The sequence below is a fragment of the Sceloporus occidentalis genome, unplaced genomic scaffold (assembly GCF_023333645.1).
Source record: "Sceloporus occidentalis isolate IW3139 unplaced genomic scaffold, rSceOcc1.0.p SCAF_19, whole genome shotgun sequence".
Taxonomy (NCBI): domain Eukaryota; kingdom Metazoa; phylum Chordata; class Lepidosauria; order Squamata; family Phrynosomatidae; genus Sceloporus; species Sceloporus occidentalis.
In genome coordinates this window covers 2,406,005-2,429,402 of record NW_028316999.1, presented here as the reverse complement: position 1 = coordinate 2,429,402, position 23,398 = coordinate 2,406,005, and the positions used below count along the sequence as shown (strand labels likewise).

The following is a 23,398-nucleotide window of genomic DNA, read 5'->3' as shown; positions in this document are numbered from 1 at the left end:
ACCAGGATGAACGTTGCACTCCAGAACCTGAGCAACAGCGTGAGTGACAGAACGAGCCCACCGTACACAGTAATGTATACATTACACAAAGCTGACATTTACCTATCAACAGTAGGAGATAGACCTCCTTACAATGACTCTGATCCCATTCACACCAAGATACCTCAATGCACTGATATATATACACACACAGCTATATATATATATATATATATATATATATATACCGTATATATACACACACGCTATAGAGACTGTCACAGTGTGTGCGTTGCATATGCTGATGTGTACCTCATAATATACAGTATGCATATTAATATGGGTACTCCCACCATTATATACCTCCTGTTACATACACTGTAATGTGAAGGAACTAATACAGAATTCTAGCCACAGTAAACCTTATGTGTATATATATATATAGATATAGATATATATATATATATGTGTGTGTGTTCTATACACTGCTGTATATAGCTACTGTCACATTTACACGGATACTGAGTGTTACAGCATGCCTCGTGTACCATATGTTAATACACAAACCTCACTGTTTATCTGTAAATGTGTGTTCAGACCGTGAAACTGTGCACTTTTATACACCAGTAGTGCTGCATTTTGTACTACCACAGCAAGTGCGACATATACACAAATCTTATACAGCTAGATACGTAATACACACGCAATATTATATTCATGATGGTACTTATACATACTGCAAAGCATGGGTAGCTCACCAGATGTCGCTGAACTGCCACTCCCATAACTCTCAGCCTACCTTTTGACTGCCAAAGCAAACAGGTGGCTATCCAGCTATTGTTGGATGATTGCTGCAGTTTTAGCCTGAGAAAGATAGTTTGGTCATAAAAACAAATGTTTCAGTATAAGGTTTTAATGTATTCATATTTACACAAAGCAGAGTAAAATTATTGACCCACAAACTGGGATACAGTTACTGTAATATGCTACCATAATGTATACACACTGTTACGTACTGTTTTGTTTTCTGATCAATATACTATAACATATAGTTATATACATTTATTCTGATATACTGTGACTGCCAGCAATAATATATATATATATATATATCTACTTATTTATACATTATTTATATATGTGATATAGCTGCTATTAATTTTTAAATGTTATAAAGTGTTTGCTTATAATAGAATATATAGATATTATCAGCATATAAATTCAATAAATAAAAATAGAAATATGAGAAACTATTGAAATGTATATGCACTTATCTTAAACTCAAGTTAATATAAACCTGCTGTCAGAGTTGGACATATGCAGCTGTATGTAAAACATAAAGTTGGGTGCCAGGAGTAATATTTCTGGAGGTACGACTACCTGACGTCTATGACATTTCCTTTAGGATTCTTCTCTGGTTCTCGTTTGATCGGTGTGGAGGAAGCACACCTTTATGTTTCTTAAATCCAGTCCTACATATTTTTCTTAGGTTCTCGTACAAAACTTTTTCTCTACCAGAATCTTCTAACCCATAGGTCTGGTCTTCTTTGCTTGTACAGCAAGATCCTCAGCAACCATATCTCTCCCTATAGTTGAAGCACGGCAGATGTGCATCGGCGGATGAATGCATAGGTTCTTCTATGTCGAAAGACAAATGAGACCAATACTGGAACCTGGCGCCCATTGACGTTCTGCTGCCCAGAGTGTGACACAGGCCACCAGTCCTTTGATAAGCATAGAACACATTAGACTTCAAAAAAGAAATGCTAATAATGTGCGTCCTATCAATGCATGGAAGGGCATGCTTTATAGGTGACATCTAGATGGTGTTCATCAAGTCCTCTCTGACTTAGTCCCCTATGGTAGGCAGCAATTTAAATATCCTGAAAAGTTAACACAATGTGAGGACATTTATAATATTTTCCTTTATGCATTGTGCTTGATAAATACTGTCTCAGAGGGTATACAACAACACAGACCAACACAACATATGGTCTACGTGTGGATTTTTAGGTTACATTTCTGCATGATAACACCTTCTTACGTTAGAGTCCTGGTATTTTTTATATTTACTTATTGGATTCAGCCCAGCTTTTTGCCAATCTTCTTGATTCAGTTGACTTTATATGTGTCCATTATTACACGTTTTCTTTGTTTTCCACGAGACAAAACTGGCACTTGTCCCAAAGGCAACCTGTTCACAAAGAGGGTTTCCCCAATGTAGCACGTCATCCCTTTTAGGTTAAAAGTCTAGAGAGAGAAGGAATATGCTAAAAGAACTAAATGCCTTTCAGAAAGAAAACAAGCTTTGTTGGCTTTGAAATAAATTAAGTTTATTTAAAAGATGTTGTTAGCATATTCCTGACAATAACATTCGTGGCGTTTACATATAAAGACAACTGTGGCCCCCAAAAATGTGGTTTGGTCTTTGACAGTTGTTTATTTGAATTTGTGAAAAGGCACTTCTTGTTGGATTAATATGCACAAATATTAACGCGTTGGATTGGATTCAATCGCAGATGATACATCTTTTGCAAATAGCAATCCTCCCATATGCTGCAATGGAAACACGAGATACAAGAAAGTGTTATTATGATATTTTATATAGCGCCAACAAGTTACGCAGCACTTCTCTTAATAAGTATATTCAAAGGATATGACAAAACTAGAATTGGCAGACTAAGATGAACCGATACATTCCGACACATTCCGCGGGCTTATACGTGTTATCTTAACTAATAGTCCTAAATTAACCCTATAGAATGTGCTGATCAAATAAAAAAGTAATAACCCCTTTGTACCCTAGGTATGTAGGCACATTATGTCCAGAAAATGTGACCACTGTTGCTTTGTGTTCACCGTTGAATCCTCTGTTTTATTAAATGCACATATTTTTTTTCCCTATTGGAAAGGGCTTTTTTTTTCTGATACCTTATTTATATATAATATTATATTTATTATATAAGTATCAGTTCACAGGGTATGTTTTACTCACTAAAACAAACCTCCCCCTAACCCAACCGCCAACCCCCCCCCCCGCTAACCAAAGAAAAGGAGAAAAAATAAAATGTCTCACTCCCTTCCTGCCTGGCGATCAGAGTAAGACGGGGAGAGAAGGAGGCTGAAGGCTGTGATTGATATGATTTGCTAATTGAAGCAATCACATGGCCAGGGTTAGCGCTATTCACTTCAATTACAAGACAGAACCATGCAACAGGAGCCAGCTGGTAGCAACATGTATAAAAGTGGCTTTAAGTTGTGACGTTCTATACGTCATGATGGATTTAACGTGAACGTCACGTAAAAGAAGGGGTTCATTTTTGGACCTCTCTCCAGGAACCTCAATTGCAAGACAATCCCCTACACCAGGAACCACGTGGTAGTTGTGACGTTCCATATATCATGACAGATTTAATGTGACCGTTATTAGGTATGAGAAGCGGTTACATTTTAGGGCTGTCTCTGACCCATGAGATGATTCATTACCAAAATATGAGCAATAACAGTACTTAATAGTTCTACTTAATCTGTTAAATTTAACACTTTTATAACTAAATGTATTGTTAGAAAAATAATTCCTAGTAGAGATGAATGCCCAAGACCTTTCCCAGAAATTGTTCAAACTTTTGCCTCATTCATTCTTTTTCAGAGAATACTAATTGCCTTGTGACACAAAAGCAGGCACTCATAAACAGTTTCCATAGAAACTGAAAAAGCGTTTTAAAAATGCTAATGTGCAGGGATCAGGGATTGTGACATTACAGGTGCCACCCACACTGAAAACCTTCCCCTCATTAAAGAAAAAAATGAAATGACAAGCTTTTCTGGTCTACAGCTCCCATCACACTCATCCATAAAACATTTGGCATACATGTTAGCATGTACATTTTCTATCTATCGTTTGTTACTTTAGCGTGATCATGGAATTTACTTATGTATATGCCCATCATAAAAAATGATCTGCAATTTTTTCTTTGTATCCCTTTCATCTCTTTCAGTCACATCTTTCCTCTGTCGCTCTTTCTATTTCTTCACCTCATCCTATTTCTCTCTTATCTCTCCCCTCTTTGCGCTCTTTACCTATCATTTTTACCTCCTCTCTCTTTTCTACCTCTTTTTGTCTCCCTCTTTCTTCCTCCCATCTCTCTACCATGCTTTGTGATCTCCCCCTTCTCATTCTTTCTATATCTTTTATCTCTCTTGCTTTCTTCTCGCATTTTCTTTCATATATCCCTTCTCTCTCTTCCTTCTCTCTCCCTCTCATTCTTTTTTATGTATATTTTGTTCTCTCCCACCCCCTTTCTTTGTCTCCCTCTCTTTCTTTTTTCCTCCTTCTCATCGCTCTCTATTGTCTTTCTCCCTTCTCTTCATCTGTCTCCCCTCTCTTTACTTCCCACCTCCATCCCTCTTTTTTCTTCTGCCTCTTTTTCTCCAGATCTTCCTCTTATCTTCATTTACCTCCCCAACCCACCCTACATACCACAGACAACACTATTTGGCAGTCTCAACCTGCCCCCACCTTGCACATCATCTTAAGCCTCCCTCCCCACCTCAAACATTATCGCCAGCCTCCTGTACCACTAAGCCGCTGACAACATACTCAGCCTCCTTCCCCCAGGGCACACAGCATACTCAGCCTCCCATCCCCGCCACATACTGCATTAAGAGCCTCTACCCCTCCCTGGTTTTGCAGCACAGACTAGTTGGCCTTGGCCAGGAGATGTCACTGGAAGTACGCTACCATTGTAGAGCGCTATATTGTAACCAGTCATTGATACACGGGACATGCATCACTGGTTTAAGAGGCCGGGTCTTTGTATGAGACATGCAATATATTTATATATATATAAAATCTTTTATTTATATAGCGCCAAAAATGTATGCAGCGCTTAATCAGCCATAACATTATTACCACTGACAGGTGAAGTGAGTAACATAGATAATCTTGTTATCATGGCACCTGTCAGTGGATGGGATATGTTAGGCAGCAAGTGAACATTTCATCCACAAACTTGATTTGTTAGAAGCAGGAAAAATGTTCAAGCGTAAGGATTTGAGCGACTTGACAAGGCCCAAATTGTGATGGCTTGACGAATGGGTCAGAACATCTCAAAAATTGCAGCTCTTGTTGGGTGTTCCCGGTCTGCGGTGGTCGGTACCTATCAAAAGTGGTCCATGGAAGGAAAAGAGGTGAACCAGCAACAGGGTCATGGGTGGCCAAGGCTCATTGATGCACGTTGGGGGGAGAAGGCTGGCCCGTGTGGTCAAATCCAACAGAAGATTAAAATAATGTTAATGCTGGTTCTGATAGAAAGGTGTCAACACACAGTGCATAACAGTTTGTTGTACAGATGTAATATTCTTTATACAATATATTAAACCTATGTATTATGTTGCTAGTTTGTGTAACTAATAAATTTCTTGTGTTAGTGGCGTCCAACCCCTAGTGTAGAGTAGTAGTAGCACATTTGATGTTCACTGCTCATTTGCAGATACGTATCGCCATGCGGATATCTCGACAGTTCAAGAACATCAGTGTTGCTTTTCAACTAAAGATTCGTATGTGTTCATCGGCACTGAGGCTGGCTGCCAAGCACTCCTGGCAAATGCCCTTATTCTGGGCACACACCTAATAAAGGCAGCTGATGTCGATATGTAATGTATGGCCACATGTTTGGCTCGAGCTGGGAGCTATGCATCTGTGATTTATCGGCTGCTGGTCTTAAAGCTCAAGGGCTAATCTTTCTTTTGAGTGTGGCCCTACATTAAGTGCGTCCTGTTTCCTTTCAACCCACTATTTGAGTTTTCTCTTGCCCGATTTTTTGTATATTTCTCTTTCATGGTCCAGGAATTTATTGAAAAACACTGATAACATTTATTTATTTGGGTTTTCAAGAGAACAAAACATACCAAGGAAGTTGACATAAATACCATTGTAGTCTTAAAACACTTAGAATATTATCATGTTGACATCTTTGTACCCTTAAGTATAACAATACTACATTTAGGAAAGGTGGTTGGGTGTGCTTACCAGTCTACTTATACTCGGAAGCACTTATTGGTTCAATTTCCTTACATTCACTCTTTTCCTTATCTACTCTATTCCTACTGTTGGACTTAACACTTAACAAAGTGCTTTCCCAAATGCTACAATTTACAATTCAGAACACTAAATGCACGTATATAATCTTTTAATCTTTGCAACCTGTAAATATACACCGCTCCTCTGCTTTATGGGATGCTAGAATCAGCAGCATTTTTAACTTTGATTAGGGGTTTATTCACTAAGAAAGAGTGGGCAGAGAAGTTTACAGAAGTGTTGTAATTTCAACTCCCTTGCTTCACTATTCATTATAAAGGGCCAAAACGGGCAGGTTTCTCCAGCAAGAAGGACTGAGCTGTCAACATAATGTATAATTTAATGGAGAAATTCCACGCCACAACTTGAACCATTCTAAAAAAACAAACTTGGTTTTATTCCATTATATATTTAAAATTAATTATATAATTACTTTAATATTTAATATCTGCACCCAGGCCAAGTGGTGTGCGACCCTCATTGCAGAACACCAGTTTGAAGAATTACAAAGCAAGGAGCCATCAAATAAATAACTATTCTTTATAGTCTAAGTGTACAGTTTCTCAGCCTTGTTTTGGTTCCCAGATGTCTGACTACAAGCGCGCCACTTTTAATGATGATGATGTTGCAGACCCTGCAGGAGATGGGGCCTCGTCTCCTGACACCATAGAGGTAAGCCTGAAATAGAAAATATAGCAAAGGGATTACATAATAATCTATGATTGCATTTTACATGGGGTAGAAACATAAGGAACATAATCTTGTTGAATGTGTTATTAATTAAATATCATCAAATATCACCATGTATACTGTATATTTCCATATCTCCCCTGACTTTTTTTTCTATTTATCCATAATATACATCTTTCAACCTCAGGTTGGGTTCCGGAAAGGTAGAGGGCATATCCTTGGTGTGCTTGGAGGGAGGTCACAGCCAGAGGTCCTTCTTGGTGTCCTGAGTGCAGTGCTGGGGGTGCTTCTTCTAGGAAGTCTCATCGCTTTGGGGGTGCAGCAGATGACAGGTACTATAGATGCCATATAACCTTTGTAATCCATACCTTTTTTTCTGACCTCTCCCTTTTAACATACACTTCCTCTTTCTGTTGTTCTTCGTCGGTTATTTGGACTGTCATTGCTGCTCGCTGACAGATTGTCGTCATTACGTTGTGCAACATTTTGGCTTGTAGTGTATGAGGTCATGCAATTCACTAAATAGATTTGAACATCTTTCTATACTATCATATTCCAGTGGTTTTCAATTTCGTTTTCTCTCAATAAGAATTTTATCTTGTCTCCTTTCCCTTTTTTGCTGTACTACTTACCCTTTCCTTGCTTTTCTCTTTTTCCTGTTTACCCTTCTCTTTATCCTTTGTTTCCTCACTATCTTTCTCCCTCTTATCTTTACAATGTCTTTCTCTTCCTCATAATCATTCCCCACCCATCCCCTTTGTGTTCTATCTCTCTCAGACAGGTCCCGCTCACTATGTCTGACAGAGGCCTGTGTCTCTGTGGCTGGCCGTATTCTCGATTCACTAGATCGTGAGGTGGATCCATGTCAGGACTTCTATCAGTATTCTTGTGGAGGCTGGATGAAGCGGAACCCTCTGCCAGATGGACGTTCAAGATGGAACACATTCAACAGTATCTGGGACCAGAACCAGGCTGTTCTGAAACATATACTGGGTGAGATAGGGAAAGAGTGGAAAGTGCAAAGGGGAGATGAGTATAAAATGAGAAGATATGTTAATGGGAACAGAGACTAGAACTGTGAGAAGCAACCTGTTTTGGAGTAGAGAACCCAATAAAACTAAAGAAGGTAGAGATAGCTAATTCAGGAAGAAATGAAAGTGAACAGCATAATGATACAGACTACGATGACAACAAGAAGTTTTAACTCCTTTAAACCCATTGAAAACAATGCATTTTGAGCCCATACATGTACGGGCTTTGTCATTAAGGGGTTAATAGGAAGATATTTTTCTCTTAAAGAAACTTTCTTGATTCCATAAGTGGGTTATATCCTCCGTCTCTGGGTGCAGAACAAGAATTTTACTTTTTCTTGCTTCTCCCTCTACTGGCGATAGAGACCCCCACGGAAGCATTATAATGGGATTAGCTTTTCCTGGTGATAGGTGGAGCCTATGTAGTAAATAGTCTAGGTGTATGCATAAAGATTACATCCTAACCATGTAGTAACATATCTGCACGAGTAAAGATTATAACATGAATTGATTTCTTTGCAGAAAATGTCACCTTTAACTCTAGCAGCGAGGCAGAGATGAAGACACAGCGTTTTTATCTCTCCTGTCTGGGGGAACAAAAAATAGAGGAACTGAAAGAGAAGCCACTTACTGACCTTATAAAGAAGGTGAGACCTGCAGATAATTTACAATCGCATGTCAGAGGATACACCCATTAACTCCACATGATATCAGAGAGAATTCAGAGTGTTCCCAACTTCCCACCTAGTGTTACCTAGTATTGGCACATGCACGATTGTAGTATATCGTTATTATTGAACCATTGGGCATTGTTTTAGTCTGTCTGCATTTAACAGATACTCGGTACAGATAAAACCAGAAAACCTATAGTTCTACTTTTTACTATTATCTGCACTTTTTCCCTCAAACTGTAGTCTACATGTTGTATACTTTTTCAAAGGCTACATATAAGAGTACTTTTGATAGATGAGGACCTTTTTTAAAATCACAGTGGATCACAAAGGGTTGATTTGATTTTTTTTTTTTTTTGTGGAAAACATAGTTTATCTCCCTTGTGGCAAAGGGATTTCTTAAAGTGTGGGTTCGGACAAACAAGATATATTTATGGGGTCTAGCAGAATGCTGTCCCTTTAAATGTTAAAAAACTCCAATAATGTATTTGTCTTAGAGTACATTCATTTGTGGATCCCCTATTCTAGCCTTGTAAAAGACCCTAATTCCATCTTGTAAATATATATTTCCAACGACCTTAAAATATGTTCCACAAACTACCTGTTCAACTGTAAACTATAGGAATATGATGCAAAATGCCATCATAGAAGGGTTAATCCCTGTAAACTACCCAAACGGAGAGAGACTACCCTTCCTCTACAAATGCTGCACAAATAATAGCAGAACATGATTTAATTATCGTGTTCTTTGTTTGCCCGGGACAGACATTAGCACTTCCTGTGCAAGTTAACCAACGTCATGAAAATAAAGGCAGCATACCCTTTATATAGCTACAGTATGGCTACTATTTACTTTAAATGTATACTCTTATCAAAGCACCAATAATCCACATTGATCTTGTTTGATTAAGTCTATATACCAGTGTCACATTCTAAGATGTCCCAACATGATATTTGATTTATCATAATTTACTGATAATCTACCAAGCATTCTAGACATCATCTTCATAAATGGATCTTCCTGGACTACCTGATAATTACTCTCAGCCTCGGGCAGCATTTATAGTATTTCCAGAGGAAATTGTAGAAATGGGACACATCCTCTCATAATCGTCTTTGAATTTTATCTTATTTATAGAACATCAGCAAATTCCTTAGTGCTATTTCAATGCAAAATTATCAATAACATTGAAATGGATGACATACATTAACACATGACACGACAGGGAAATGCTCTCCCACGTAGCCCAGTATAGCCAAGTAATACCCAATAAACACTAGTACTTAACAAAGCACGAGGAAACGATCTAGTGGCTGCTTTATACCCCAGTGACTATATGTGGAATTTTGTATTTATTGCTTAAATCAGAAACTGGGTCAGCTGCGTTTAGCTATAAAAGGTTTTTTGGGTTTTTTTCCACGGTCCTTCCGCACATAGAATTATTAGCACAGTCTTGGAATGATATGCAACGGTGCTCATACATACTATTTCTGTGTCCCCTATATTTTCCAAGGTTGGAGGATGGAACATCTCAGGCAACTGGCGGGGGGATAACTTCATGTCGGTGCTGAAGACTGTCTCAGGGACCTACAGAGCAACCCCATTTTTCAGTGTGTTTGTAAGCGCAGACTCCAAAAGCTCCAACAGCAACATCATCCAGGTACCTGTAATGAAGATGGGGACAACATAATAAACGTATCTATTTATTAGTCTGTATTATAGACAGGGTATGTATAGAAAAAGGAGAGCTATGAGTTTGGGGACAAACTGGGATGGTATTTAAATGAGGCACACAGGAAAATGAACTAACTGCGCATCTGTGTTATCTTTTTTCCCCACAACTTTTTAGGTGGATCAGTCTGGACTTTTCCTTCCATCTAGAGATTATTACATTAACAAAACAGCTAATGGAAAGGTGAGAGATGGGTGTACGGATGCATGCCTGCGTGTATATATGTAAGGGTATGTCACTATGTGTGTTTATCACTTTATGAGTTTTGTGTTCATTTGGTGTGTCCCAGGTGCTAGCTGCCTACCAGCAATATATGGTGGATATAGGAATGCTCCTTGGGGGTACTCCCGAATCCGTGGAGTTGCAGATGGAGCAGATTCTAGACTTAGAGACTCAGCTGGCAAACCTGACAGTTCCACAGGATGAACGGAGAGATGAGGAGAAGATCTATAATCGCATGACTATGAGCGAGCTTCAGGTGAATGACATGCAAATGTGTCAGGGTCCCGGGCCTGAAGATGGGAGGAGGAGGAATTGATTGTAGGAGAAGGGATTATAGGGGTCTTGGAGCAGCACAGTCTTCCACTATGTTTTAACAGCTAAATGTCCACAGGCCCACACAAGCAACAATTCATATGTGTATCTGAGATCCCTAGTCTCCTAGAAATGCAGTTGTTTCTCCTGCCTCCCTGACGCACGCAAGAATATCCCTGATGCACTCTTATTCACTCTGTCTTACGCTCTCTCTCACAATCTTTCATGGTCTCTAAATGTCTCTCAGCCTTTTTTTCTGACTGCTTACGTTTCCCTGTCTCCTTTTAAGCAGCTCTTCTTCTCTTGCCTCTTTTTGTTCAGCTCTGTTAACCAGGCCTCCTGGAGCACCTCCTCAAAAGGGCGGAGAAGAAGTACTTCAAGAGGCCAGACTGATTCACAGAGAAAAGAAAGCATTTCTCCGTGAACCTGTCTGCATTATTCTGGACTCTCTGACTACTTCCGCAAAAGGGCGGCGCCACAGTGCTCCTCATGGGGAAAGGGTGCAAAGGCTCCGCCCCTTTGAGGAGGTGCTCCGGGAAGAAGGTGCCAGCCTTCCCTAGCATGTTAGCCATAGAAAGACAAAGATAAAATTTGAAAAAGCTTTATCGGCTAATTGAGGTATAGTCCTTTTCAAACCTTTGAAACTATCTAGGTCTCTTCTTTATGCATATTATCTTATGTGTTCTTCAAACAAAAAGGACCTTACCCTGTAGCTGCCCTCCTCCTCCGTGTTCCTACGATTCTTGCCAGTGACTGGCCTCTTGGACAGTCAGTGGCAGGTAAGTGCTCCAGTTGAAGTCAATGAAGGAGCTTTCCCCACACGTGCACAGGGTCTGAGCAGACCCCCACCTGCAGCATTTGTCGAAGCAGTGTTGGAGCAAACTAATGGTAAGTGTATCATGTGCAAGGGGATGTGTTTGGCAGAATGCATTTCCTGCACAGAAAATAGTTGGGGGTGATAAAAGGACAAATGCATACGTGTGAAGGTTCTGCAGAATCCCCCCGATGCATTTGCAGGGTGGACCAAGGAAAATTAAAAGGGACCACTCAGCTATCGTATGTGTTAAAGTGAATATAGTGTCCATTTAACAAACATTGTCACATACTAGTATCAGTCATACAATGTGTATGTTTTATGGCCAGAACTAGTTGGCCTTGATTCCAAAATCCATGCAGGGTTATTTTCAAAACTTTGGTTAAGGAGTCTATTCATTGTCATATGACAGACTATTAGGAGCAGGTATCTATTTTTAGGCAAAGTAATGCTTTTATGATCTAATTTGGCATTTGGAGATATACCTCCTGCTGTGTTTTGTCTCAGTATTCCTTATGTGAACATATCTTTATGTAAAGACTTTAGTCATAACACTATGATATATTGAAGTACGGCACCAGCTTCAATGGACCAGCAGCAGGTTCGTCTTCTACCTTCAGCTGTAGTGTTCTTTTGAACATAACAAATAAGTCACATGCTGTTCTAGAGATATTATACTTACACAACTGTATGAGATTCTAAAAGCATTTCACCATAAGTGATTTCGCACATGAGATATTAATATCCAGCCGAACATTGTCACAAATGCTGTGTGCTTGCGTCAATTTTATTTTGGTAGTTTTATCATTAAGCTTGATGGCTGCTCAAAACAGAAAGAGAACTTGCATGAAAGTTTTTAAAGAACAACCCAAGTAAGGCAAGCAGAGCATCAGTAATGACATTTATTGTATTCATTGTAGTGCCCTATAATAGCATAGATGGATATGTCTACAAAGAAACAAAAGGTCTTTCTAGCTGTCTGACACACTAATGTATTTTTGCAAAAACAAGCAGATTAAATATCTACTTAATATTTGTGTTTGCTGATAAGGGTATGCATGGGTATCTATCATAATTCTGAATAGTACCCCTAGTAGACACTGCCCTAATTGGTTTCAATGAATTGCTGCTTTTGGAACCTTTAATGTTGGGTCTGCAGCATAAGCTAAGGTAACATGGAAACTTAGTCCATTAACCCGGAATACAGTATAGACTAAACGTGCAGGCTTGAATGTCAATCTAGGGTAATATGGGACCATATCTCATTAACCTAGAAGGCAGTACCAATTTTGTATGTTGGACTGCAGGTTCAAAGTGAGCTCCCGAGTTCTCAGGGCAACATAAAGTCAACCACCAGGTCTTTTTGGATAAAGTCTAGATGATTTTGTGATTTTCCATTACCTCTGACTGCTGTTCAGAAGTAGGCCTGTCACTCTTTTTCTTCCAGCAGGTTGTATTCATTAGAAGAGTCTAAAGTTACCATGTTTAAAGTAGACTTAATGAAGGCTGCTTTGGGGACAACCTGGTTCAAACGAGAGGAGATGTAATTAAGCTATATCTGTCTTTAACAGCTTGTTAGACTTACTCCTGCTTATCTTTTGCTGCCTTATTTCTTGGCAGAAATTGGCTCCTGCATTTGACTGGATGGATTATTTGGGTTTTGCACTCTCCCCTCTGGAGATAAATGACACAGAGCCTGTGGTGGTATATGGGAAAGAGTATTTGCAGCAAGTGTCTGAACTGGTAAACAACACCGACCCCATGTAAGTCAACACAACTCTTCTAAGAATGTACTTTGATGATATAGGTTACATATGCTATGGTTACAGAAATTAGATTATATCTGAACAGTAAGGCAGTACTGAGATACAAATAGATACAATATGGACGTTATGATACAATAAAAACCGTGTTGTGCTACTGTACCTTGGTACTTAACTATTCTGTACATTGCATCATCCCTAGTCATGATTATTATATTTATACCATTGCCTTAGGCAGGAGATAATATTAGTAGTAATTATTCTCATTTGTTCTGTTTCTTTTTCCATGCCCCGTCCATTAGTATTCACATTAACATACTGTATCTATGTCCTCAGGATTCTAAACAATTACTTGATTTGGAACCTGGTCCAGAAGATGTCTACCAGTCTGGACTCTCGTTTTGAGAAATCTCAGGACAAGCTTCTTGAATCACTGTATGGAGCCAAGAAGGTAATGAGCAGATAGCATGTGTGTGTGTCTGTCCGCTAATCTTTTTGTTTGCTATCTCATTTTTTTCTCCTTGATTCCCTGTCCATCATTTCTGATGTTTCTTTCCTGACCATTTGCGTGACCTTTTTTGATCCTTTCCACCTTCTTTATCTCTCCATTCCTCCTTTCCAGACTTTCCCCTCCTTCACTTCCTACCCGTCTCCTGCTTGTACTCTCACACATGTGCACATATGTGTTCCTTCTTTTGCAGTCCTGCACACCCCGTTGGCAGACCTGCCTTTCTAACACAGATGACACTCTTGGATTTGCACTTGGATCTCTCTTTGTGAAATCCACTTTTGACAAGAACAGTAAAAGTATTGTGAGTTTTTTGTTTAGTGATGGGACATAGTAGGATTTCATAACTGCAGTAATAATATAATAATTTTAAACAGCATGGAAACACTGTGGATTTTGTAGTGACCTGTACTTGCTGTCTTATCTCAGGCTGAGCAGATGATTGGAGAGATACGAGCAGCATTCGAAGTGACATTGGAAAGTCTTACATGGATGGATGAGAAAACAAAGAGGGCCGCAAAAGACAAGGTCTCTTTCAGCACCATATATACAACAGACTACTACATATACATATTGCTACCTACATGTAGTTGATCTAGCACAATCATAGGAGCACATAGAAGGGTAACCACAAGGGCTGTTTTTCCAGGACACTTAAAGAAGATGGCTGATATGGTAACCCAGTAAATTTGCCACATTCATGCAGAACCTTCTGTGGGATTTGTTTTTCAGGATTGTATAAATTCTCATTGTAACAGTATTACTCTGCTATGCAGTGTCTTTAGTATTAAATAGTAGACACCCACACTGCCACCTTTGGACCCACACAGCTTGTGAGTACATAATTTGCCCCCAAACAGCTTGTTAGTGCCCCTTTTGCCCCAATAATCTTATCAGTGCCACCAAGCAGCCTGCCTGTGCCATCATTACTTCCTTACTTGTCCTGCAGCTTTTATCCTGCTATACTAGCAGCCTTGATTTCACTACGGGGTCACGTGATGTCACGTGACTTTCTATCTCCGTGCCGGTTAAAAATTGTTTAGACAGGTCCAGGTTGGAAGGGCCCTTTTCACTGTATTAACCTCTACCATCTCCGCTGGAAGGCTGTTCCAATTTTCACCCTCTTGATATGAAACATTTACTTAAATCACATATCAGCTTCTGCTTCAGCAAGTTATTAAGTTTTCTTTAAAGGAAAATATTCTGTCATTTCTTCCTAAGGCGGATGCCATATATAATATGATTGGGTTCCCTGAATTTATTCTGGACTCTAAAGAACTGGATGAAGTATATGATGGGGTAAGTGCTGCAAGACATAATATAATCCTTGCACAGTAGGACCACAATCAGATTTTGCTGTGAAGCTTATAGTTGTTTCTAGGTTGTGGCTTTGACCTATTTCTTAGTCTTTGTAGTGAGCCGAGTTTTCCTGCTCATTGAGTTGCTGCCATTGATTTTGTCTAGACATTTTGTGTTTTAGTTATTTTGTAACCAGGGCCGGCCCTACCATGGAGCAGAGTGGGGCAATTGCCCCAGGCAGCACTTTGCTGCCTCAATCGCCTTTTTTTTTTTTTTTTTTTTTTTTAAGCGGAGGAGAGGGAGGGGTGCCGAGTGGTTTTCGCTTATCAAGTTTTCAGTACCTGCTCGGCGCCCCTCTCTCTCCTCTGTGAGCCTCTGTGACGTCATTTCCGGCGCTCAGCAGTAAAGCAGCGCGCACTGTGGCAGAGCAGGGAGACTCTCGTCCCAGGACTGCTGGAAGGTAAGTGAAGTACAAAGGGGGGGGGTAGGGTAGATAATAGGGAGGCAGAGGAAGGGTAGATAATGACCCCTGGCGTCGGCAGCAGGGGGGGGGCGTCATTTTAAACTTTGCTCCAGGCGGCATTATGTCTTGGGCTGGCCCTGTTTGTAACATTATGTGTTTTAGTATTGTTGTTGTATTTTAGTTCTATTGCTTGCCCTTCTTTAGTTCCCCTACAGTATGTCCCTGTGATGCGTTGCCTTTGTTTCCCTTCCCTGTCTAGATTTGAGGAGCTACTAGCTACATAAAGCTGGTGGCTCAACCCTGCCCTGTGTAGCTTCATACAGTATGTCTTGGACCCCAGTTGACTTTTCTCCTTTCCTCATACTCTTGAGTAGTACTTACATCATCTAGTTCTCTGGAAATTCGGTCATGTCTTGGATCCAGCTGCACTCTCTGTCCTTTATAGCCTGGATCCCGTCTGTCTTGTTCTGGTCCTTTGTCTTTGTAATTGACTCATCTTCTATGCTGTTTTGTTTTGTGTTGTCTGCTGACCATGCATTGTGGACCCTACCCTGAATATTGTGATCTGAGTTTTCCCCCTTCTATTATGCTTGTTATGCGTTAGTGTATTAGATAGGGTTGCAGCTTTTGCATTCATTGTACCCATATTTGACAGATGCACCCAGATGTATTATTTCTTATATTGATGGGTTAGTAAAAATAACCAAAATAACATTACTTTAGCTATTAAGGTTGTGTGGCAGATCTCACAAGAGATTATAGTATTCAATTATTAATTATAATACATTATTGTGCAGGTTGAGCTTTTGGAGGTTTAAGAGAGAAGTGACACATTTAGAGTTTTCATTTCCTCTGCGTATATCAGGGTACTTTGTTGTTAGCCTTACCATTCCCCTATTGTACATATGATGGAGCTTTATAAATCATGAAACAATAACAATGTTCCTAGTTCCATTGCCCTTTGTTTCCATTGCTTCAACTGATCCTTAAAGAGAATTATGCTTCTTTCCACAGTTTGAGGTGTCCGAGGACTCATTCTTTCAGAATATGTTGAATTTTTATAACTTCTCAGCAAAGTTGATGGCGGAGCAGCTGAGGAAACCTCCAAACCGAGAGCAGTAAGCAGGGAGGGGTACACACAGATACGTACACGTAGGCATACATGAGTATAAGCAATAGATATGTGCATGCACAGGCTTCGGTGGCTCATTTGCACTTCCCCCAGTGCCAGGGTTCAGGATTGAAACCCACCAGCATCCTTCCGTGCCAATGACACAATAGCTATTAAGATACGCTAATAAGACATAGGCCTGAGGTTGGTTAGTGTTATGCAAACATCCATTGTCAGTCCCTTTAAATTCTGTACATGAGCAGGTAATTATAAAGCACAACACCTAGCTCCCCTACTGTCCGCATGCTCAATACACACGTGTGTATTTAGTAAAACTATTTTTAGTACATCTGTCAAGCTAGATACCTCGTGTGGCTTGTAATCGCAGCACAAGTAAGTTAGGGGATGTGTTCTTGGAGACGGGGAAGTGTGTTCACACAGTGAGTGGGACAGAATGAATGTGACATAGCCAACAGGGATCATAGAGACATTGGAAATACTTGTATATACTGATTTAAGTGGTGAGGAGACATTTAAACAAGATACATGCTACTATCTTCTTGTGCCAATATACTCACGTAGCCAATATTACTATAGACTATATATATATAAACTATATATAGTTTATAATTACAACGCCATTTACAAATCTCTCTTTGCAGGTGGAGTATGACACCTCAAACTGTTAATGCCTACTATCTACCAAACAAGAATGAAATCGTATTCCCAGCAGGAATTCTTCAGGCTCCGTTTTATGCCCCTACACACCCAAAGTAAGCACAACCTACCTCCAAATTTTCAAAATATTGAACATTTTTCTTTTGTCCTTTTAAATAACGTTGACAGAAATTATACATGGCAAAGAGAAAATACTACTATTTTGGATATTTTTGTTTAATATTTGGATACTTTTGTGCATATCAATACATAGTTGCATAGAATCGCTTACTGTAATGTTCTTTTTCCCCCCCACTATATTTTAGATTCTTCTGTCTTTGATTGGGTTGATTTGCTTTCTTTTTTTTATTCACATGGGTTAAATCTCTGCATTCCCGTTTCTTCCACAGAGCTCTGAATTTTGGAGGTATTGGGGTGGTGATGGGCCATGAGCTGACACATGCCTTTGATGATCAGGGTACGTAACAAAATAATAAAGGCAGACTTACCGATACCGTGTTGCGTATAAACCCTGCACTGGTACAAGGAAAAGATAGTCACTATTATAAAAAATGTTAAGCCATGCTTGTTAAGTGAGTATAGCGCATTAACTGTAGTTTCCTGAATACTATGTATAGAAAGATGTGTTGGCATTAGCTTGAAGTTTATACAGGAGTCTGCAGAAAGATAAGTTGGCCAAAGATACAAGAGCTGTGATAAGCATACATATAGCTGTATACAAAAACTGTCTGCGCTTCTCACCCTAATAAAGTTGGCAACAAATATATAAACATAATATAAATGAGAGGTTTTGGTTATATGGATTGGCCAAAGCATAATTAAGCGCACCCATGTGAAAAGTCTTGCTTGATTGAGGCATTTTGTTTAAGGTTCAGCATAAACCACTTTAACAATCCTTTCTTCCACTCTATCTAGGTCGGGAATATGATGAGGATGGAAATCTGCGTCCCTGGTGGCAGAATTCATCCCTTGAAGCATTTAAAAACCGCACTGAGTGTATGGTTGGTCAGTACAACTCTTACACTGTGAATGGGGAGAAAGTGAATGGTCGTCAAACCCTGGGAGAAAACATCGCAGACAATGGGGGCCTGAAGGCAGCATATCATGTGAGCGCCAGCAGAGACAATGGTTGTACAGTTGACCATTCATGGGACACTAGTCCTTGGATTTATGAGTCTTGGATTTGCATGAGTCTGAGAGCACAATCTTATACACCGGTTCAACTATGTGCTCCTCTTGTTTTAGGCCTATAAATCTTGGCTGCAGAAATATGGGGAGGAAAAGCGGTTGCCAGGAGTTGGGATGACCAACCACCAGCTGTTCTTTGTGGGATTTGCACAGGTAAGCTTCAACAAGTCTCCATAAGAGCAACTGTGTATAGTCAGATGTACTCAGCCTACTACTCCTAGAATGCCTAATTTGCCAATGCTTATTTACTTCACTCTTCTACGCAGGTTTGGTGTTCTGTACGCACACCTGAGAGTTCCCATGAAGGACTGGTCACAGACCCCCACAGTCCAGCCAAATTCAGGGTCATTGGGACTCTGTCAAACTCAAAGGACTTTGCTGAACATTTCAACTGCCCCTCTGGGACCCCCATGAACCCTGGAAAACACTGTGATGTGTGGTGAGGCAATGTGTGGGAGCAAGGCTGTGTGCGTGTTAACATGTAATAGATGCCTTGTACGTATGTATGTATTTGGATGTTTAAGGGTGTTAGTGAGAGAATCGGGTAGCAAAGGAAGCTGAGTACTTCTGTGTAGATGCCATTATCTGTATGATTTTCAGTTGTAGCTGGGGCAGGATAGAGTTGGGATTCATATCTTGTAACACAAGAATGCTTTGTGTGCAAAGGTGTGTAAAAAAAGAATTGTTAGCAGACAAGTTGTGTAACTCTGCAAGTCATCTGATGCTGATGTGCAAACAGTATAGTATCTTATTCAGAAAGCAGTGATCATTTGGAAAGAATAACTTTCTATTTATTAAATGCAACTCTGCGTTGTTAGTGACTTAGCTACATAGAAACATGCTAGATCTGTAATGCATCACTGCTTAGTGAATCAGCGAGTCACTGCTGATACGAGAGCATGGTAGCACTGAATCGTATGTATGTGTGCGTCTAAATCAGGGTCAGTGAATGAGTACTCTGTTACTACAGTTGTCCTTACATGTGTTGCACCAAATGACTTAATGGTACTGCCAGCACAAACCATGATCAGTAAACAATGTGTGAAAGTAACAGTATGAGATATATTGTACGAGCAAATCTTGGGTGATGAAGTATTAACTAGGTTGTTAGAGACTGTATTTTGTATGCATGCTAATAACCAGAGGTTACTATGTGAGTTTAAATTAATTCGAGGTGTGTGAATGATGTACTTTGAGTAGATTCTTGACTGGTGGAGGATGTTGTGTGAATGCTGGTAAGTAAACAATGTGTCGCTGACACTGCCTTTGTGCATTGTTAGTTTTATAACACCACACTCCTGACCGTCTGCTGTCATGGGGGTCCCTGCTTTGGGAGGGGTCTAATTACCCCCACATGCTTCCTTTGCACTGTTTGGAACACATATCATGCGGGCATCATGTTTCTGAGACATCACGCAGGGTTCTGCCTTGCTGAACCTAAACACCCTGTAACCATTTTGTGAAATCGACTGTCTTTAATGCCATCCAGATGTGCAAGTTGGTGATGCACAGATGTTGCAGGAAGTAGGATTTCCATGTATGTGAAACTTTGCCACATGAAGTGACTTCTGTGACCTTGTGAATGATCCAGCAAAGGCAAACCCCAACTTCCCACAGGGACAGAATATCGTGTAAAAACTAAGAGACAGTCCAAAAAAAACTTAGAAAACTCAACAATATGCCTTAATTGTTAGTCTACTGTACAAAAAAGTAGTCCTATATAGAAACCCAATTTATGTCCTTAGACAGGGATCCCTTTATAGTTTAAGTGGGGAGATGGATGCAGTGTACATTATTGCACAGTCTGTGTTGGGAGTGAGGAATTTAGGTGAAGAGCAAATGCCCTTTGGGTTTCTTTTTTAAGCATCATCCCCTTCAGACAGGAAGATAAGCTTATCTGGAAACTGCCCCATGACGAGTCCCCCAAAGCTGCCCCCCTCTGGCTCCTTGTGGGAGGCAGTGGGGATAGTCACGTGAAGAGGCAAACACCACTCCAGAGGGCTGTTAATCAGCTGTGATTCCACGAGTCTCTGTGGTACACCAGGTATGCAGATAAGTAATTCAACTCTATCCAAAGGGTCGGCATTAGGAATTAACAGTGAACAAGACTGGGGTAGTAACTTTACTACTGTATACCTATTGCCTTTCAAGATTCACTTGTTATGTTGGTAGTTGCACCACCCACTCCCCCCCTACACCTACCTCACACACTGTGACATCTGCCACTTTTTACCCATACAAACTGTCTTATGAGGGATCCAAGGAATTTACTCAGGAGGCAACCATCTTATTTGTAAACCACTAGAAATGTTTGTGGTGAGTCAATAACAGCTCGAGCATTCAGCACAAGCTCGCTTTATAAGGATTCAAGGCCTGTGAAACTACTGCTCGCCGTTGCTCAGTCACGCTATGCATTGTGTTCTAGTAGTCCTTGTATTTAAATTGTGAGCAGAGTCAGGTAGCATTAGGACCTGCTTTAGCAAGGTAGGTGCACGTCTCAATGGAGGAACTGATGGGTTCAGGCATATCATCCATAAAACGCCTGACCCAGGGCAATAGTTATGATGGGGCACCTATATAATGGGAACTAGACCCCCATGTACTGTATCACGCAGCCCATTCCAGACTCACACAGCAACTTGAGATTAACTAAAATCAAAAAACAATTGCAGGAACCCATTGTTTAGACTGGGTGCGTAGATGAGAAATGCATGCTACTCCATTAGACAATGTTACTCTTACTGAATGCTCATGGCTTCTCCATTACTGTGTATCTGTGAAAATGTTTTTCTTTTTACATGTCTAATAAACTAAGCAGAATCTGCCTCTGTCTGTAGAAAGCATTTCATTGATAACACGAGTGGTGAATGACAAAAGAGTCGGGCACCTGGGGGTTACATTGCAGAGAATGCTGGGTGGTGCCATCTGGCGCCTGGGGGTTACAGTCTGCCTGACACATTGCATGTTCTTATTTAGATTAGATTGACTGCTTCAGGTTGACAGTATGTATCTGTTTGAATGCTAGAGGGATTAACACATTGCTTTGGAAATTAATATTTTCCTGGTATAGATACGTTAGGGTTCACTATGGGAATCTTTACCTGGCTGGAAGCATAACATCCTGAAACTACAGATATAATTAGAGATACAGTGGTCAGGGTTGATTTTGTGTGCCCATTCATCTCTGGGATCCCACTACTTTTTGATTTGCTTTTTCTTCTTACTCTGTAATCCACCATTGACTCCCACACACCTGGGCAGTGCCATCACATGCACCTGAGCAGTGCCGCCACACACCAGTTGCAGCCATGTGCACCTGAGTAGTGCCGCCACACGCACCCGTGCAGTGCTGCCACACACCAGTAGCCACCATGTGAACCTAAGCAGTGCCGCCACACACCAGTGGCTGCCATGTGCACGTGAGCAGTGCCGCCACGTCGACGGACTCGGTGTCAGAAGGAGGAAGTACACGGAGCCACTGGGGACCGATATCTGCCTTTGGGGGGACGGTTCTATATGGATTAGGTATACGGTCACAATGAAAAAAACTTTACTCATTATCGAATAAATATTTTTCTACTTACCTTCCGGCTTTCTGTCTTCTACGTATACTGCCTTGAGTCCATATCCAAGAAGAACACAGATCCTTCCTAAAGGGCTATTCTTTGCCCTATATCATATATATCCTCCACATTTGTCTACTTACTACACCAGGGGTGTCCAAGTTTTTTCTGCAGTGGGCCACTTCATCAGAATTGTATACGTGCGCGGGCCGCACTCATTTTTCACTGTGACAAAAAATATGGCCTTTGATAAAATATGCAGATTAAAATAAAGTAAATAACACAAAACCTTTACTCTTCCTCTCACTGATTTCTGGGCCTTGAAAGTTTTGCGACTACAAATTCAGGATTCCCTAGATTTATTCTAGGGATGAACTAAAATGAAAATTCTGGACCAAAACATTCAGGGTTCACTTAGCCAAAACCGAAAATGACCCCCACCTTTAAAAATAATAATAAAAACTCACATGTTTAATAAAAGTAGGTAACACACAATTGGACAAAATTAGCAATATGACTTGGCATGATAGGAGTGTGATTGCTAACAGCAATCACACTCCTATCATACCCAGGCAACCAGTAAATGCTGGTACCTAGGCATGATGGGACTGTGCTCGCTGTGATTGCTGTTAGCAATCACACTCCTATCATGCCAAGTCAGCCAGTACATGCTGGTACAGGGTGGCTGTAAGTGATGTGCAGACCCCATACTGCTGGCAGCATCACTACACAAGGGGGGCAGCTAGCTAGGTTTCAGCATGTACTGGCTGACTTGGCATGATAGGAGTGTGATTGCTAACAGTAGTCACAGTCCCATCATGCCTAGGTTCCAGCACTTACACATCCATCCAGTAAATGCTGGAACCTAGGCATGATGGGACTGTGATTGCTGTTAGCAATCACACTCCTATCATGCCAAGTCAGCCAATACACGCTGGTACAGGGTGGCTGTAAGTGATGTGCAGACCCCATACTGCTGGCAGCATCAATACACAAGGGGGGCAGCTAGCCAGTTTTCAGCATGTACTGGCTGACTTGGCATGATAGGAGTGTGATTGCTGTTAGCAATCACAGTCCCATCATGCCTAGGTTCCAGCACTTACACATCCATCCAGTAAATGCTGGAACCTAGGCATTATGGGACTGTGATTGCTGTTAGCAATCACACTCCTATCATGCCAAGTCAGCCAGTACATGCTGGTACAGGGTGGCTGTAAGTGCAGACCCCATACTGCTGGCAGCATCACTACACAAGGGGGGCAGCTGGCCAGGTTTCAGCATGTACTGGCTGACT

General features: G+C 40.6%; 1 protein-coding gene across 2 annotated transcripts; it reads left to right on the top strand.

Annotated features, from left to right (window-relative positions):
- On the top strand, positions 1-18,984 carry LOC149302307 (endothelin-converting enzyme 2-like). Of its 2 annotated transcripts, XM_089482376.1 has the most exons (19): positions 1-39; positions 6,644-6,730; positions 6,936-7,080; positions 7,526-7,741; positions 8,302-8,426; positions 9,965-10,111; positions 10,301-10,366; positions 10,473-10,661; positions 13,152-13,294; positions 13,631-13,745; positions 13,996-14,106; positions 14,232-14,330; positions 15,024-15,101; positions 16,579-16,682; positions 17,338-17,448; positions 17,743-17,810; positions 18,269-18,459; positions 18,599-18,694; positions 18,808-18,984. In XM_089482376.1, the coding sequence occupies exons 1-19, from the start codon at positions 7-9 to the stop codon at positions 18,982-18,984; spliced, it is 2,301 nt and encodes a 766-aa protein (XP_089338502.1). In that variant the 5' UTR covers positions 1-6. The 2 variants fall into 2 exon arrangements, with proteins under 2 accessions (XP_089338502.1, XP_089338501.1); XM_089482375.1 differs by lacking the exon at positions 6,644-6,730 and having other exon boundaries at positions 7-39.
- Positions 18,985-23,398: the final 4,414 nt, after the last annotated feature.